At 39.8% G+C, this 18598-nt stretch overlaps 1 protein-coding gene across 1 annotated transcript in view; it reads right to left on the minus strand.

The window, feature by feature from the left end:
- Nucleotides 1-18598, minus strand: part of LOC136860064 (putative DENN domain-containing protein 10 B) — an 89502-nt gene that overhangs the window by 16314 nt on the left and 54590 nt on the right. Inside the window, exons 5-6 of the mRNA XM_067138734.2 lie at nucleotides 10675-10773; nucleotides 10343-10460 (exon numbers count right to left, since the gene is read on the minus strand). Of these exons, the coding sequence (XP_066994835.2) occupies nucleotides 10343-10460; nucleotides 10675-10773 (217 nt within the window). The remainder of the gene's footprint in view (nucleotides 1-10342; nucleotides 10461-10674; nucleotides 10774-18598) is intronic.

The following is an 18598-nucleotide window of genomic DNA, read 5'->3' on the forward strand; positions in this document are numbered from 1 at the left end:
TTTTATTATATCCCGTGTATTCCGACTGGCTGGTAGGGTGTCTGTGGTGATTGGCCTAATCACACAGGGTGGACTGTTGTTTTGCCACCATATTATTAGTCCTGGGTTATCCAGAGGTTCTTCTGAACACTTGATGGTTGTGATAATACACCTGTGCTCAGTATATTCAAAGATTATTTATATGGAGAGGTAACTTTCCCTGAATTTTGGCCCTTGTTATGCTGCGTTTAGCTGGTTCCGTTTGATGTAATATCTTTTCCATGTCTTGTCAGTTGTTCTGTATCGTCCTGACTGTAATTGTTGGCTGTCATGTGGTTGTTGGCCTCGGTAATGGTTGCATGGTAATCTCTTGCGGACACACTTTGAGATCTCCCCACCATCTGTTATTATGCATGCGAAGTCTCCAGTTATTGCCATCGTTGCTTCTTATTCTTGGTCGATTATCTGTGTGATTGCTACGTTACGGTTGCGGATGGTTGTGTTTATTGTGAACGTTTCTGCCTCTGCGTCTCCTGTTTTCCTAATCTTCATGTTCTGGGCTACCTGTTTTCTGTACATGGTTTGTCAGTATGTGCTCTGCTGCCTCCATCTAGTAATATGTTTTTGCTTGGTTACCTCCCTGTACCCCCTGGTCATTTATCTTTCCTGTTCTCGGTCGTAAGGATCTTTCTGGTATCTGTACTGTCTTGTGGAATTATGTAATGTGTGGAAGAATGCTAGTATTTCATGTAAATGAATGTGAAAACTATAATGGTCTTCGACCTATCAATTTGCTGAGTCTATTGAATTTTACTTAACTTGCTGGGACTAAAACCACTGTAACTTGCCACTGGATTCCATGAGCCACCTTGAATATTCAAAATTATTTTTCTGATCTCTTGTGATTGGTCTTGATAATAGTATGTTGAAGTCTTGGGATATTTCAGTTATTTTCTCCTTTTCTTAATATGTAAATCTTATTCAAAGGTTGGATGGGTAATACTATAACTCATGAATTGGTAATTCAAAAATTTGTGTATGTTTGCTTACTAGTCAACAAAAGAATGTAAAATAACCTCGTTATTTTGGTAATTCATCAAATGCCGATACAAAATATGTGGTCTGGTATAATGACGTTAACGGTGTTACTTATATGTTTAACTCGGGTGCAAAATTGGAGCTATTATCGCTGGTAAATTTGGACATGTGGAACTTGTGTAACTCCTCGAAGCATAATGAAATATTACAAGGTGTCCTGGAAACCTAGTTGGAAAAATTTTGCCTGCTCTAACATGTGTGGTTGAACCATTTTGGTTCAGTGTGGTCTGTAAATATGCACTTGGTCCCTCGCTTTTGCTCGTGTGTGTGGTGTTTCAGTTTTAATCGCGCGGCGTTACACCCATGCATCTGCTGAACGGAGAACTAGTGTATGAAATATCTGTGGTTGCTTACTACGCCATGTGCTGGTGTGATTAAACTATGTTGTGTACTGTCAACTTGTGTGGTGTGTGATGTGACGCTGGCCCCGTTGTATCTCTTCGGTCACACTCAACGTGTTTATCTACTGGTATTTGGTGAAGTTCTGCTATCCCTCAACCAAGTAAGACCTTTCCATGTTACTGTACTTAATATGTTGGACTATCATCTCTGTATTAACGTGTGAAGATTTATTTTGGACATTGAAATTGTATCATATAATTTTGTATCCCAACATCTTGACACTTCGCCTCCCCGTGTTTTGGCTTTCGGAGGGGAGAACTGAGACAATAATTTACGATACCCTCATTTGTTGGACATATACATTTGTGTGTGGGGACTTTTACCTGCTATTCTCGGCCATTGTTTGCATTGCCGTTAAATTATGTGCCTGAAACTGTGGCGATTTAAAATGTATCTTCTTTCCATTGTTACGTCGGTTGCTTCGAAATTCTGATTGGCTCAATAAGCAAACTTTGACTTGAGTGTGCGCAGTGTCGATGTTCAACTGAGCGACCCGCAGCTTGACTGCACTGAACGCCAGTCTGTTACCAGCAGCTCGCCAAGATGGACGCGTTTGGAGAAGTTGTGTACAAAATGCGATTGAAAGTTGTTGGAGTGGAGTTTGATAAACCAGGCTAATAGCCTCGTTAATTAAGGCATTGCCTGAATTATAGCGAAATAATGTTGTGTGTTTCATATTTACTGTTTTTTTAATATTAGTGTGACCGAACTATCTGAAGGAGGGTTCTTCATTACAAAATGAGCTAGAATGTAAGCTATTGGATTACAGTATATTAAATTGGACACCCAAAAATGTAAGTACAAGTATCTACTTAATTGTTTCGAAACTGTTCTGCTGCCGGATTATTTGGAGAAGAACGTGTGTATCAAGCAATCTGCGACAACTATTATATTAGAAGAAATGTTTTGGCAACGCTGTTAATATTACTTCGTCTCTACTCCGCTACTGTAATTGAAATTAGGCCTATAGTTTATGGACCTGGCGACCACCGTTTATTCATTAAATTAAGCTGGACTTTCTTCTTCATCGGACATTTTAATGATATAAATTGTATCTGCTAAATATTAAAATGTAACTTAACGTGATTTTGGTAATGTTCTATATCCAAATTATTCTTATGGAGTAATTCTGGAACATGGTATATGCGCGGGTGAGAGACCTATTATTCCATTACTTTAATTTAACTGAGATTATCTTTGTGCTGCCTTTTTCTGTTTCTTAAAGTTATTATTATTATTAATTTTGTTGGTGGATTACTTTTTACATTTCTTGGTTCATATTTGTGGCATCCGATGGACTGTTGACAACGTTTTGAAAGACGTTATGTACTAGTATTGTTTTCGTAATGCCTCATTGTTTAATTACTTAATGGGGTAGTTTATTTCCGGTCTTATTCGGCCATTACCGTTTTCCAAGGCCTCCTAAAATTAAAATTGTGTAACCGGCATTTAAATCCTTTATTAACATTTTGGTTGGAAGAACTGTTAAATTTAAAAGACTATACATAATTATTGTAATATTCTGGTTATAATAAACTGGAATTTGTTCCCTATTTCTTGATGATACTTTTGCCCTCCTCAGATTATTCGCGTCCGTTTTTCTTTCCTTCTTCTTTCATTATTGCGTGCCATGTTTTTATCTTATCTCCGGTACGCTAATTTTGTGTGGGCTTTGCCTATTGTCTCCTTTAGTCTGATGTTGGCTTCGGTTTTGGGAAGCTGTATGCTTCGTGTATACCATTGTTTGTTGTCTGTGAAATTTTAAGTGTTTCCCTTCCTAATTTGTAGTTTATTTGAGACATATTTTTATTCGGGTTCGTGCGATTTTCTCTTGTGTCCTTTCAATTATTTTCGTGTGGAATTTTTTTTTTTTGGGTCTGCTATCGTTGCCTTAAATATTGTGTGTGTTTCCGTGTTTCGGGGTGATTCAAATCCTTGTGTACTGGTTCCGGAAGCAAATTCCAGTTTATTGTGATTAATTGTAGAATACTTACTTACCAAGAAAAGCTGGCCAGTTATGTAATTAATATTTAATGCACGGATCCGTTTTAACATTTATCATTCATTTATTCTAAGGCAAACTGTAGCTTGTAATCTGAGTGTGTTTTCACGATTTTATTTATCCTAAAAATAGACATTTGTCTCCTAATTTAATGAGTTGAATTATTACAGTTTTTATCTTTCTTCTATTTACTTATTTATTACTACATAAAAATTATTTTACGTTGTTATCCGAGTGCGCACTCATAGTATATTTTGCTTTGAAAATTGATTTTTATCTATAATTTAAAGACATTATTTACAGATTTATTTTTTTTGCTCTGCAGTTTTCATTCCTAAATTCTGTTTATATTTTACCTAATTTTAAGTAAAGTTCAAGTTATTTAAATATTAATCTTGCTTTCATTTAGCAATCTTGACCTGGCAACCCCTCAAGTAGTTAGCTCGATCCAGTCCTTTCCCTTATGTTCTGTGCCCTCCACGCTGGTTTTGTTAATACTGCTCCTGCTCGATGGTAAGTATTTTGCTTCTTGTGCACATTTGGTTATATTTATGGGGTTTTATTATCATTCCTGTTTTTATCTTTGTCGGGTTGCACATTGTTTTCCTATGCGTTGTTTTATATTTTTATTTAATCGGCTGATGATGACCCAGAATAGTGGTCGAAACCGGTACAGCTTTTAACCCTCTGTTGGTTGCGCCTCATTTCTTAACGCTGCTGGTCGCGGGTGAGCGGAGCGCTCACCAGTAATGTAATATGATTTTTGAGGCCTTTATTGTTATTATTTTTGGTGTTATTGTTTTAATTTTGATACTTGTTTATTCTTTAATTATTTTTTGATGATAGGTTATAAGTTAAGTACAATTTTCATTGAAACAGAATACACATAATTATTGCAAACACCATGGTAAAGTACTTAATGCTACACATGCCATTTTTAAATACCATTTTCTTTCTATTCTACATGTGAAATATATGTTTACATATTTTACAGCAAATAAATAGGAATGAATAACTACAAATTACAATAAAAATTATTGTTGTGAAATGCATAATTAACATTCCAATAATTATCAAGTTAACATTATTATGTCACTGATAAATGCTTTTTTTTTTTTTTCTGACCATGCATGCTGTGTTGTGGACTCGGAGTACATTTAGTCACTGTTCCATGCCTATCCCAACACTCCCAGGGCACCTCTGACAAATACTGACAGTATGTTGACCACATATTGGGAAGTGACATTTACTGCATCTAGTCATTGTTTTTCGATTCTTCTTCCTCAGGAAGTAGGTACATTTCGCCCTAGCTTGGTCTAGTTGTGGCAGAGTTGTCAGCTCTTCTTGTGGTAGCCCAAGGTTTTGTTGCATTCTCATTCGAAGATCTGAATGAATGCCACTAGTAGAAGATTCTCCTTACCGCGTGATTCTTGGTCAGATCTAAAGCCAATATTTTCAAGAACATTCTTCGCGTCATCTCTTCATTCGTGTTGGTTCGGAAAATGATCTGGGCATTGATTTCTCCTATATCCAGTTATGTGAAAATATACGAAGAGGCCATCAATAGCACACCCTTGCTACGGTGTACAGAGTTTTCAGCTTGTCTACTACGTCTACCCCTCCCTTGGTAAGGTTGTAAAACGTAATGACTGTAGGCTTCCTCAAGTAACCAGAAGATTCATCGATCTCATCTGAATTGTGCATACTTGATATTAGTATCACGTTCCTGTATTTTCGTGGCATGTAGGATACTAACAAAGCATCCTCACTGAATGCAAACAGTCTAGAGTTCACTTCCCTTTGCCTAGTGTTCACAATTTCTAGTGGGATTGCAGTCTTGTTCTTTCTGATGGTAGCGACAACAGTAAGATTGTCATTTCTCACCAGTTCATTCACTAACTCCACTGAAGAGAACCAGCTGTCCATCGTTATATTATGCCCAGTGTTTTTTATTGGTTCTGTCAATCTTTTCACAATGGCACTTGGTCTGTTATCGGTAACAAACAGCCCATCCGGTTGAACTCCAGGGCAGATCTCCATATTTGAGGTGTAAAACATTTATGAATCCTCCCTGGCGAAAATCTTGAGACCATATTTTGCTGGCTTCTTTGCCATATACTGCCTGAAACTGCATCACCCTCAAAAAACCTCAAGCAACTTATCAACTGTGACGTACTCTCCTACGGAATAGCAAACTTTACAGCGCTGTACAAAGCACTAAAATATTTCTTGTATCGCTGCCAATTTATCGACGGATTTCCTTTCATTTCTCGTCTGAGCATCATCAAATCGGAGACATCTCAAAAGTAAGTAAAATATCCGGTATGACATCACTAGACGAAGTATTTCTGGAGCTGTCCCATCCGTCGCCCACAAATCTTCAACATTTTGATGAGAGGACTTCATCACACAGGATAGGTAATGTAAACCTATACGAGCCCTGATTTCATCAATGTTGGTATCCACAGCATCCCTCTCTCGAGAATAATTAGCTCTTGTAATGCGTAAGCGAACGTTCGTATGAAACACAATTTTCTCCTACACACTGTCTGGGAAGTAGAGAACCCACGATTCACGTACTGTCTTCGCATTCTGTGCAACCCGTGTGACACCTCGTGGATGAATCACGATGTTTCTTTTCTTCCTACGTTTGTTGGGGCAAGAGGAATGAATATTCCACAGAGTAATGTTGTCACGACCAACATATTGAGGAGCAGGCTCGACTGTCTGACCAGGAACAGCTTCGTCCCCAGAAACATCAGATGCGCTGTCGTGATCGCTGTTGGCGGGTTGCTCTGTATCTGAGTACTCAGAATCTTCATTATTGCCTTCAGCTAAGAGAACTGCTTCATCATCCGACTCCTCTAATAACCAATTACAAATCATGGAATCTTGATTCATGACTTGTAGGCTAATATGATAAGAATAATGTGGAAGTTGGAAAAATGTAACGCCAATAGTCGCGGGCGAGCAACTCGCTCACTTGTAATGCACTGTGGTCATTAACAATGCCTGTCGCGCCGCACCCTGCAACATTGTTAGACTTGCTCAGAACATTCCAAAAGTCAGAAGTATAGTGCTACTTAGCTTCGCACGGCGCATCTTTCAAAAGGAAAGTGAGCGCCGCGTTCACCCCGCGACCAACGGAGGGTTAATCAAATAAGATTGTAAAATTTATATTTATTTTCCTTGTATTGAATAGGCTGAACCACTTTATTTCTTGTTTCAATTTAATTGTGATACAGTTTAATACGGAACATTATGAAATGTTTATCTTTATATAACAGGTATTGGAGTATAGAAAACCCCCATTGCATATACGAAATTCCTCTACATGACAAACGGATCGGAGTATGGTGTGCAGTGAATGGATACAGAATTATACGACCTATCTTTTTTCAGGGCACAATTCGTCGGTCGTTGTCGGCTGTAACTCGATCTGAATATATACAACTTCTTCCCGCATACATTGACCAGTTCAACACAGTTTATGATGACTAAAAAGACCAATCCTGGAATAAAACATACGCCCACACAAATCACACTGAATGGATGGAGGAGGGCAGGGTTGTAATTGACGGAGTTTTCTTGCTTATCGCTTGGCCTCTTGATGTCTGTGGCGTTCTCTTTCAAACAAGTTGACAGCAGTGGATGTAGTGTTCCACCACAGTGAGCGGTCCACAGCACATTCTTCCCATGTCTGTATATCTATACCAGTTGTCTTCATGATGTGCTTCAGCTGGTCCTTAAAACGCTTAAGAGGGGCTCCATGAGAGCTACTGCCGGAGCAAAGTTCACCATAAAGAATTTGGCGGGGAAGCCTGGCATCACCCATGGGGTGAAAATGGCCTAACCATCTCAGTTGATGAGCGATGATTGTTGCCTCAATGCTATTTAGCTGCGCTTTGTCGAGAACTGCCATGTTGGTCACATAGTCCTCGCACTTAATATTCAAGATGAATCTCATTTTCTGTTGGTGGAAGCGCTCAAGTTTCTTGATATTACGGCGATAGAGTGTCCAAGTTTCACAGCCATACAGCAGCGTGGAAATGACAACAGCTTAGTACACCATGAGTTTGGTATGCAGTTTTAGGTCGTTATTCATGAAGAGTCTGTGCGTTAACCGTACGAATGCTGCATGAGCAGCCCCAATTCTTTTATCAACGTCTTGTTCCCAGGTACACTGTTTAGACAAGATGTTTCCAAGATATGAAAAGTGATCAACCTGTTCCAGTGTTGTGTCTAAGATGGAAATACTGAACTCAGGAAGTGTTAATCCTAGGGCAGGTTGTGCAAGTACCTTTGTTTTTTTCGCATTAATGGCAAGATCAAAACAAACATATGCAGTTTTAAAGCAGTTGACTGACTGTGGTAGTTCTGCAAGTGTTAAGAGCAGGAGATGTGGTGTCATCGGCATACTGCAGTTCTGTCACCCAGGTAACCAGAATAGGTCTTTGTGAGCAAAGTCTTGCCAGATTAAAAAGGCCTCCATCAAAACGAAATTTAATCTCCACGTCTAAGTTCTTTGCAGATGATTCATGCGCATGGCGGCCATGTACATTGCAAAGAGTGTAGGAGCAAGCACACAGCCTTGTTTCAATCCATGAGCGAGTAGGAACAAATCTGATACTGAGTTACCACAAAGAACCTGTCCAGACATGCCATCATGAAGATCATGAACCTATTCCACATAACGTTCAGGACATCCAAAATGTCTCAATACTTTCCACATAGCAGATCTTGGTACTGAATCAAAGGCTTTTTCCAGGTCATACAAAACCAAATACAGAGGCTGCTGTTGTTCTCTGCATTTTTCCTGGAGTTGTCTAGCACAGAAGATCATATCTGTTGCGCCTCTGGAGGTTCGGGAACAACATTGAGACTCAGGCAAAATCCTCTCGGAGATAACTCGGAGCCGGTTTAATAGAATTCTTGCGAGAATTTTACCTGCAGTTGGCAAAAGCGATATACCACTGTAGTTCCCACATACACTACGATCGCCTTTCTTGAAGATAGTGATGATGGTAGCATTCTTCAAGTCGTCAGGTACTTCTTGAGTTTCCCAAATCACAAGGATGAGTGTGAAAAGTCTAGTCTTCAAGGGTATACCTCCATTTTGTATCAGTTCCAGAGGGATGTTATCAGGACCAGGAGCCTTTCTTGGTTTTAGCTGACTGAGTGCTTTGGTGAAGTCTCTGTATGTAGGTGGAACTGCCATCTATGGTTGTTGGGGTTGGCTGCCGAGGGACATTACGAAGAAAGTCCTCAGCAACATTGGAGACATGATTTAGAAGTGAAGAGAAATGTTCCTTCCAATGCTCTAAAATTTCTCCATTATGAGTTAAAATGATGGAGATGTCAGCAGTCTTCAATAACCCCGATGAAGATTGAATTGGACCATACATCGCCTTTATGCCAGCATAGAAGTTTTGCAGGTCACAGGCATCAGGTAGTCTTTGCAGTTCTTCAGCTTTTTGTTGCCACCAGTTATTCTTAATTTCCCTAATTTGTGCCTGACTTTTTCCTTTAAGTTCCAAGAAATGTGATTTCTTTAAATTGGAAGACGGATCTTGATGATAGGATAGGAGGGCTTCCCGTTTGGCAATGATCAGACATTTGATTCCTTCATTATTTTTATCAAAGCAGTCCTGTCTTTTTTTCCTCACAAAACCAATTGTTTCCTCAGCTGACTCAGTGATGACCTTCTGAAGCGTGGCCCATTCCTGATTTATACTATCACTGCTGACTGGATGACTAGCCAGTTTGTTTGAGATTGCATTTCTGTAATCTGTAGCAATGGATTCAATTTGAAGTTTACAAGTATCGAATTTCTTTCTGGGCAGGTTCTGGATGGATCTTTTCAGTTTGCGACAGATTGAGATTCTCAACCGGCAAAATAGGAGCTTATGATCTGTCCAGCAGTCATCTACAAAGATACAGGGATAATATACTCAAACCCTTTTTTGACAAACCGACTCTCAAAATGGATATTTTCAGCAAGACTCTGCCCCCGCGCATACAGCTAATGACACATTAAACTTAATTGAGGACATTTTTTGATGACTGTGATATTAATATGGACTTATGGCCGTCACGGTCCCCAGATTTAACTGTTTGTAACTTTTATTTATGGATGAGCTGAAAAAATAAAGTACATGCAAGAAACGCTCACATGTTGGACAAACTGAAAGAACATATCCAGAGAGAAATGGCCTCAATTACGGAAGATGAACTTATGCGTGTGAATTGGAGTTTCCTAAGATGATGCCAGAAGTGTGTGGCTGCAGGAGGAGAACATTTCCAACATCTCCTGTCATAAGGTACGAGCTTATTTTCTTAATTTTAATTGTTATGTCGTGCACGGAGCGAAGTGCCGTCCTTGTTGCTACGCTGTAGAGCGGGGAGAGATGAGTCAACGGGGCGCGCCTGCCGGCCAACCGATGAGAGAAACTCTGTGTAGATTGAGCTGTGCACATCAACACTGTGAAGATGATGCAATCACTTTGCTGGAGGAAAAAAGTATTTTCTTTAAAAAAGGTATAAAAAATCATGGTCATAAGAGGTTAACTGTATTTTTCTTGTAAAGGGGGTTCCAGCTGTTGAAAAGTCTTTGTTTTCCCAATACTGCTGTGAAAGACAGATGGACAGAGGATTTGTATAAATAGACTATTAGCACTGACAGATGGGAAAGACGTCATTTTGCTAGAAGATATACATTCATTGTCATAGAGAAAATCCCTTCAACTGTGTTGTTATTTTCCTCCAACAAAGATAAAAACGGTGTCAAAACCTGATCCATTACAGGACAATGACGTGATCTGGTTTTGTGATGACACATACTTCAGGAAGAAATTTCTGTACCTTTGGCATGTGGAGCTATAGTTATTTCTCTGGCAGGCAGATTCACCAGAAGGTCATATAGGTCAGATCGTGAACACACAGCACTGTCTCGACAACCAGCTATGTAGCATGTATTGCTCTGAAACAACGTACAGTATATAAAACTCACTGCACATTCAGACACACAAAAAAGGTCAAGTTTATTTCTATATTGTATGGAGCATGAAGAACCATACTTTTGAACCCAGACCCTTAGTTTGTCACATCGTGTACTTTCTACAATGTTCGTGAAGAGTAAGGGAAGAAAAATTCCACTTCTAGCACGAAATAGGGTGCCTATTACTAAGAGTTACCTTGAGGTCCACGAGTTCTTCTGGAACCAGGTCAATCCAGGGAAAAAGTATATCATAGTTCCTTCTGTGCCACATTAATACTGGGAAAGTTCGCATCCACTGAAAACAAACATACACAAAAAATCAAATTATGTTAGAGCCAAAACAATATTTTCTGTTCTACGCTTGAACACCACTTGGGTCAGCTAACACTCCCGTAAGCAGGAAGCCCGAGCGCCGTTCATATTCACATTCAACTCTTTGTACTATGGCAGGCTATTAGTTTAAATAAATGCTATTTGTTTATCACGTGGCATAGGGTTTCAAGTACTGTCCTTATAAAAAAATACACGAAAGTCACAGCACGTATTGGAAACTACTTGTGTCGGCCATAACCACATGTGGTAATTGATCGCTGCCAGACAGAGCTCCTTGAGTAAAATGGCTGCCAGCAATGATCAGAAATGGGAGATAGTGATTGAGAAGCATAAAATTACAATTTAAAATGGAATGCATGCATGTGCAGACTTCATAAAGGAGGTGTCAGTTTTTTGCCGGCAGTGTTTCGGTGGAATGAGACAGGACTTTACCACAACCATCTTTTGCCACAAGGGTGACAATAAAGCACTTTGCATCCAAGACACCCAGCACAGAGAAGAAGAAAAGGTCTGTTCAGATGTAGGAAAAATGAACACTTCTCTTAGGGTATGGAATGAGAGCAGATTGACGTGTAATGTTGGTCTCTATCTTCCCGAGTGCTTCCAAAAATTTCATTCAAGACAGGATTACTCAAACTAAAAGCTAGGAATGGCATTGTACTTGAATTCTTATGACCCAGTTGATGCCAATGATGTATTGTAACCATGTAATATAGTTAGCTATGTGGTCTGGGTAAATACCCAGTGGGAAGGTAAATATAAATTGGGTATTTACCTGGGTATATATCCAGTGGTCGTTTAAATGCCCAAAATGAGGGTATTTTCAGTTTTTGAGCTTTGTACAACACTTTCTGATGTGTTGATGAAGTGATGGACAAACAAGGACTGAAACACAGGTATATGATACCTTAAATTGAAATCAGGAACAATATTGATCCTTCAAAACTAAAAAAAAGAGGAAAATGGACATCTGGGTATTTTTGGGTATTTATATGTTTTGGCACTGTAACCTTGTCTTTCTTAGTTCTTAAAGTGTGTTTTTTCCTTAAACTAAAGTAAAATATTGGATAAAACCTTTTGGTTGTTTTGTGTTTCAAATTTTTAATAAATACCAAGATATTGAGAAGGTCGAGTTTTACTACGGTACTGGAAATGAGCAACAAAGATGTGGGAGGGAAAAGCTACTTTTGTAATAAGAGTAGGCTATATGCATATTAACTGAAATATGTGTATGGCAAAACTCAAGAGGTAACAAAATATATTCTATAGAAAAGACATTTAAAAAAAAAAAAGCATAGTAAAAGTGCTTTAAGTTATTCTTCATTCAATTTTAAATATTTAAAAAAAATCATACTCTAAATAATATAAATGCATGTCAGGAAGTTTCTGTACGAAGACCATCCGGAAAGTGGTACCCATTTGCACAATAAAGACACAGGAGTAAATATTAACAAATATACAAATTTTTATGGGAAAGAGCATACTTTACACTACTTCTCCACATAATCTCCAAGCAAATTTAGGCATTTGTCATAATGTGGGACAAGTTTTTGTATTCCAGCATCGTAGTCCTTCGGCGCCAGTGTATTGAGATACGTAGTCACGGCACGTTCAAGTTCTTCATCGCTGTCAAATCTTTTTCCCACCAGAAAGTCTTTAAGCTTCGCAAAGAGATGAAAATCCGAAAGGGCCAAGTCCGGGCTATACGGGAGATGGTCGAAGGTTTCCCACTTGAATTGCTGCAAAAGTTATGTTATCGCAGCTGCATGAGGCCTGGCATTGTCATGAAGGAGCATGACGCCTGTAGACAATAGACCTCGCCATCGATTTTGTATTGCCCGCCGTAATTTCTTTAATGTTTCACAATACGCATTAGCATTAATTGTCTCTCCACAGGCCATAAAATCAATGAGCAGTACACTTCGGCGATCCCAGAAAACGGTTGCCATGAGTTTCCTGGTGAACAGAACTGTCTTGAATTTTTTGGTTTGGTTGGTGAGTGAGCATGATGCCACTCCATTTACTGTCTTTTACTCTCAGGTGATGCATAACAAACCCATGTTTCGTCCCCAGTAATGATGCGAGTCAGGAAAGAGTCTCCTTCATCGGAATAACGTCCCAGAAACGTCAGTGCTGCAGCCATACACTTGGTTTTGTGCTCCTCTGTAAGCATGTGAGGGACCCACCTTGCACAGATTTTTTAATAATGTAGATGGCCTTTGACAATTTCATGAACAATTGTTCGAGACACATTAGGAAAATGTTCACAGAGATCATCAATTGTGACGCACTGATCGTTCCTCATGCATTCATCTACTGCACTCAGCAGTTGGTCTGTAATGACAGATGGTCTCCCTGAACGCTCCTCGTCGTGTGTATTCCCCCTCCCCAGGTTGAAGTTGCGACACCAGCGCCGAACACACGACTCGTCCATCACATTGTCTCCATACACCTCCATTAATTGGCGATGAATATCACAAGGTCGAACGTTTTGTGCATTAAGAAATTTAATCACGGCCCTCACTTCACAACTGGTCAGGTTCTCAATTTGTTTAAACATTTTAAACGATCACAGACACAACACAGGCAATGCTAGCGCCATGCAACCTCTCACAGAGCAAGCAGACAAGCCACTGACACGGTCTGACCTTGCAGCTTCCCGAGTCGTCAGCGCTTCATGCAGCGTTAACGGGTACTACTTTCCGGATGGCCCTCGTAGTATGTGGGCTCTATAATGGGTGAAGATGTATGCCAGCAAGCATGTGGGTTGGCAACACTGCTCAGCTCATCCTACCCAGAATACAAACTGACACTGTACTTCCCTCCCATTTTCTATTCTTTATTTGATGCCTACTGTACATAACCTAACTTTTTCAGTGTAGTGGAGTTGTTGGTTTATAGTGGCAACAGATTTTCATTTCAGCATTTTATCTGAACTTGTATGAAGAGATCTTTAGCTTAAGTTGATGTTTTATGTCAAAACACTTGATAACATCATTTTTGTGAACTATTAGTGTGAGAGAGAAAAAAAAAAAAAAAAAAAGGTCCAGCTTGGCAGTTATTTAAAGACAATAACAAAGGCAGTGTTGTCTGAAGGCATTGTAATGTTGTATACAAACATGCTAATATTAATGAAATGACTAATCATCTCAGAAAATGCTTTAAATGTCCTGAAGAAATGAAGAAAATTCTTGTTCAGCCAAACACTGTAAATACAAAAGTAGGCCATTCCATTCATAAATCCAGCACAAAGAAAACACCTGAATATCTTCAATAGCAAGAGGAATTGGAAGCAGATGTGTCTTTTCAACCAGAAGAATCAAATCCAGGGCCGAGTTCAAGTAGCAGCCAAATTTTTAATTTAACATCCCCGGGATATGTGAGTGGCCTATCTGGAAGGAGTGACCATTCCACCTTGTCAACTGCGACCATCATCAAGCACCAGCGGAGGAGACTTACTGACCTTTTTGGACCACATGGACAGTCCATTAAATGTAAGTTTTTTTGTTTTTTTTTGTTTTGTTTATACTATATATCATGTTTGTGGGTTACTGCAGTCACGTCCTAGTTCGTGAACCATGGGCAACGGCTGAGTGGTCTAGTAAGTGGTCCTGAGAGTCGGGATACCAGTTGCTATGGAATGGGAGTGGGCATCTCGGACGTATTCTGAGTCCTGGCCCTCCTTGTGCTCAGGCGGCTAGGACTATACAATTCACCGGTGGTCCATAACCCGTTAGAGGAGAGATCCTCACTTGGACTATGTGCAAGTAGGGCAGCATCCTGCTTCATGAATTAACCGAGCTCAGAACACTTTAAGCAAGCCTCGGACCTATGGGAGTAATGGAGTCCCACTCCCATTTGACAGGCGAGGGACTCCTTGGAAACAACTTGGCGAACGAAATGGAATTCTATGGGGAGCTATCAATATTAATGGGGCTTATGGAAGAAAGAAGGTAGAACTGGCTGAGTCAGCAAAGAGGATGCATCTGGATGTGCTAGGAGTAAGTGATATTCGGGTAAGGGGAGATAACGAGGAAGAGATAGGAGATTATAAAGTGTACTTGACAGGTGTTAGAAAGGGAAGGGCAGAGTCTGGGGTAGGGCTCTTTATCAGGAATACCATTGCACGCAACATAGTTTCTGTTAGGCACGTAAATGAGCGAATGATGTGGGTAGATTTGTCAGTGGGAGGATTTAGGACAAGAATTGTGTCCGTGTATTCACCATGTGAGGGTGCAGATGAGGATGAAGTTGACAAGTTTTATGAAGCATTGAGTGACATCGTGGTCAGGGTCAACAGCAAGGATAGAATAGTGCTCATGGGCGATTTCAATGCGAGAGTTGGGAATAGAACTAAAGGATACGAAAGGGTGATTGGTAAATGTGGGGAAGATATGGAAGCTAATGGGAATGGGAAGCGTTTGCTGGACTTCTGTGCTAGTATGGGTTTAGCTGTTACGAATACATTCTTCAAGCATAAGGCTATTCACCGCTACACATGGGAGGCTAGGGGCACCAGATCCATAATAGACTATATCTTAACAGACTTCGAATTCAGGAAATCTGTTAGGAATGTACAAATTTTTCGCGGATTTTTCGATGATACAGACCACTATCTGATCTGTAGTGAACTAAGTATCTCTAGGCCTAGGGTAGAGAAAGTGACATCTGTCTGCAAACGAATAAGGGTAGAAAATCTCCAGGACGAGGAAATTAGACAGAAGTACATGGATATGATTAGTGAGAAGTTTTGAACAGTAGACAGTAAGCAGGTTCAGGATATAGAAAGTGAATGGGTGGCATACAGGGATGCTGTAGTAGAAACAGCAAGGGAATGCCTAGGAACAACTGTGTGTAAAGATGGGAAAAGTCAAACATCTTGGTGGAATGATGAAGTGAGAGCAGCCTGTAAACGTAAAAAGAAGGCTTATCAGAAATGGCTCCAAACAAGGGCCGAGGCAGACAGGGATTTGTACGTAGATGAAAGAAACAGAGCGAAACAAATAGTTGTTGAATCCAAAAAGAAGTCATGGGAAGATTTTGGTAATAACCTGGAAAGGCTAGGTCAAGCAGCAGGGAAACCTTTCTGGACAGTAATAAAGAATCTTAGGAAGGGAGGGAAAAAGGAAATGAACAGTGTTTTGAGTAATTCAGGTGAACTCATAATAGATCCCAGGGAATCACTGGAGAGGTGGAGGGAATATTTTGAACATCTTCTCAATGTAAAAGGAAATCATCATGGTGGTGTTGCAAACGGCAAAGCTCATGGGGAGGAGGAAAATTACGTTGGTGAAATTATGCTTGAGGAAGTGGAAAGGATAGTAAATAAACTCCATTGCCATAAGGCAGCAGGAATAGATGAAATTAGACCTGAAATGGTGAAGTATAGTGGGAAGGCAGGTATGCAATGGCTTCATAGAGTAGTAAAATTAGCGTGGAGTGTTGGTAAGGTACCTTCAGATTGGACAAAAGCAGTAATTGCACCTATCTATAAGCAAGGGAAAAGGAAGGATTGCAACAACTATCGAGGTATCTCATTGATTAGTATACCAGGCAAAGTATTCACTGGCATCTTGGAAGGGAGGGTGCGATCAGTGGTTGAGAGGAAGTTGGATGAAAACCAGTGTGGTTTCAGACCACAAAGAGGTTGTCAGGATCAGATTTTCAGTATGCGCCAGGTAATTGAAAAATGCTACGAGAGGAATAGGCAGTTGTGTTTATGTTTCGTAGATCTAGAGAAAGCATATGACAGGGTACCGAGGGAAAAGATGTTCGCCATACTGGGGGACTATGGAATTAAAGGTAGATTATTAAAATCAATCAAAGGCATTTATGTTGACAATTGGGCTTCAGTGAGAATTGATGGTAGAATGAGTTCTTGGTTCAGGGTACTTACAGAAGTTAGACAAGGCTGTAATCTTTCACCTTTGCTGTTCGTAGTTTACATGGATCATCTGCTGAAAGGTATAAAATGGCAGGGAGGGATTCAGTTAGGTGGAAATGTAGTAAGCAGTTTGGCCTATGCTGACGACTTGGTCTTAATGGCAGACTGTGCCGAAAGCCTGCAGTCTAATATCTTGGAACTTGAAAATAGGTGCAATGAGTATGGTATGAAAATTAGCCTCTCGAAGACTAAACTGATGTCAGTAGGTAAGAAATTCAACAGAATTGAATGTCAGATTGGTGATACAAAGCTAGAACAGGTTGATAATTTCAAGTATTTAGGTTGTGTCTTCTCCCAGGATGGTAATATAGTAAGTGAGATTGAATCAAGGTGTAGTAAAGCTAATGCAGTGAGCTCACAGTTGCGATCAGCAGTATTCTGTAAGAAGGAAGTCAGCTCCCAGACGAAACTATCTTTACATCGGTCTGTTTTCAGACCAACTTTGCTTTACGGGAGCGAAAGCTGGGTGGACTCAGGATATCTTATTCATAAGTTAGAAGTAACAGACATGAAAGTAGCAAGAATGATTGTTGGTACAAACAGGTGGGAACAATGGCAGGAGGGTACTCGGAATGAGGAGATAAAGACTAATTTAGGAATGAACTCTATGGATGAAGCTGTACGCATAAACCGGCTTCGGTGGTGGGGTCATGTGAGGCGAATGGAGGAGGATAGGTTACCTAGGAGAATAATGGACTCTGTTATGGAGGTTAAGAGAAGTAGAGGGAGACCAAGACGACGATGGTTACACTCGGTTTCTAACGATTTAAAGATAAGAGGCATAGAACTAAATGAGGCCACAACACTAGTTGCAAATCGAGGATTGTGGCGAGGTTTAGTAAATTCTCAGAGGCTTGCAGACTGAACGCTGAAAGGCATAACAGTCTATAATGATAATGTAATGTATGTATGTATGTATATACTCCAGTTCAGTTACAGTATGAACATTAGGTCCGGTAACCAGTACCCATTTAACTGCAGTATCTTCTTGAACATAATCAATTTGCCTTAATGAAAAATTTGGGTAATTGTTTAGAATTACTGTACCACCTTCATTTTTTTCATACTTTTATATTTACTTTCTGCTATGAAAATTTAAGCAAAAACAGCAAAATTAGGTGTCGCAAAAGATGCTAACTGCTTATGGAGGCAGTTGCTTCTGCAAGCGTTACACAACGTTGTTGTGGTTTAGCGCTGGATAGTTCAGCGATAAAGGCTCGCGGACAATAACTACCTTATTGGACTTTCGGACATGTCGGTACACGTTTGGGACACCTAATTTTGCCGTTTGCTTCTCTTTTTATATCAAAAAGTAAACAGTAACCAGTCTTGTAAAGGGATTGTTTATTCAAGAACACTTGTTTTGTTGTGGGCTATAATAACAATATGGCATGTCTAATATTTTTTTTTGTTTCTTTTCTTTTTTTAGGAAAGCCTCAACCAAAGTTTGGCGAAGGCAGTCTTCATAAGCGGAGCTCCGTTATCTATGGTTAAACATCCACTGTGGTTAGAATTCTTGAAAAAACTTTGTCCATCTTACAAACCACCGTCCAGGTATCATCTAACTTCTTCATGTCGCAAAGCTCAGTATGCAGAAATGCAAAATGAAGTCGCGAGCCAGCTAAATGACTCAAAACACATTTGTGTGACGATTGGAGTAATATCAGAAATATCTCAAAACCAGAACCGCTTTTGGTGGAGTTTGTAGCAACAAAGGAAAACCGACACAATGCAGCTTACTTAGCTGAGTTGATGATCAATGTAATTTAAAGATATGGTTCTGAGAATTTTCTGGTAGTAATTGGAGATAATGCTTTCAACATGAGAGCTGCTTTGGCCTTCG

Source organism: Anabrus simplex, chromosome 1, assembly GCF_040414725.1.
Source record: "Anabrus simplex isolate iqAnaSimp1 chromosome 1, ASM4041472v1, whole genome shotgun sequence".
NCBI classification, from domain to species: domain Eukaryota; kingdom Metazoa; phylum Arthropoda; class Insecta; order Orthoptera; family Tettigoniidae; genus Anabrus; species Anabrus simplex.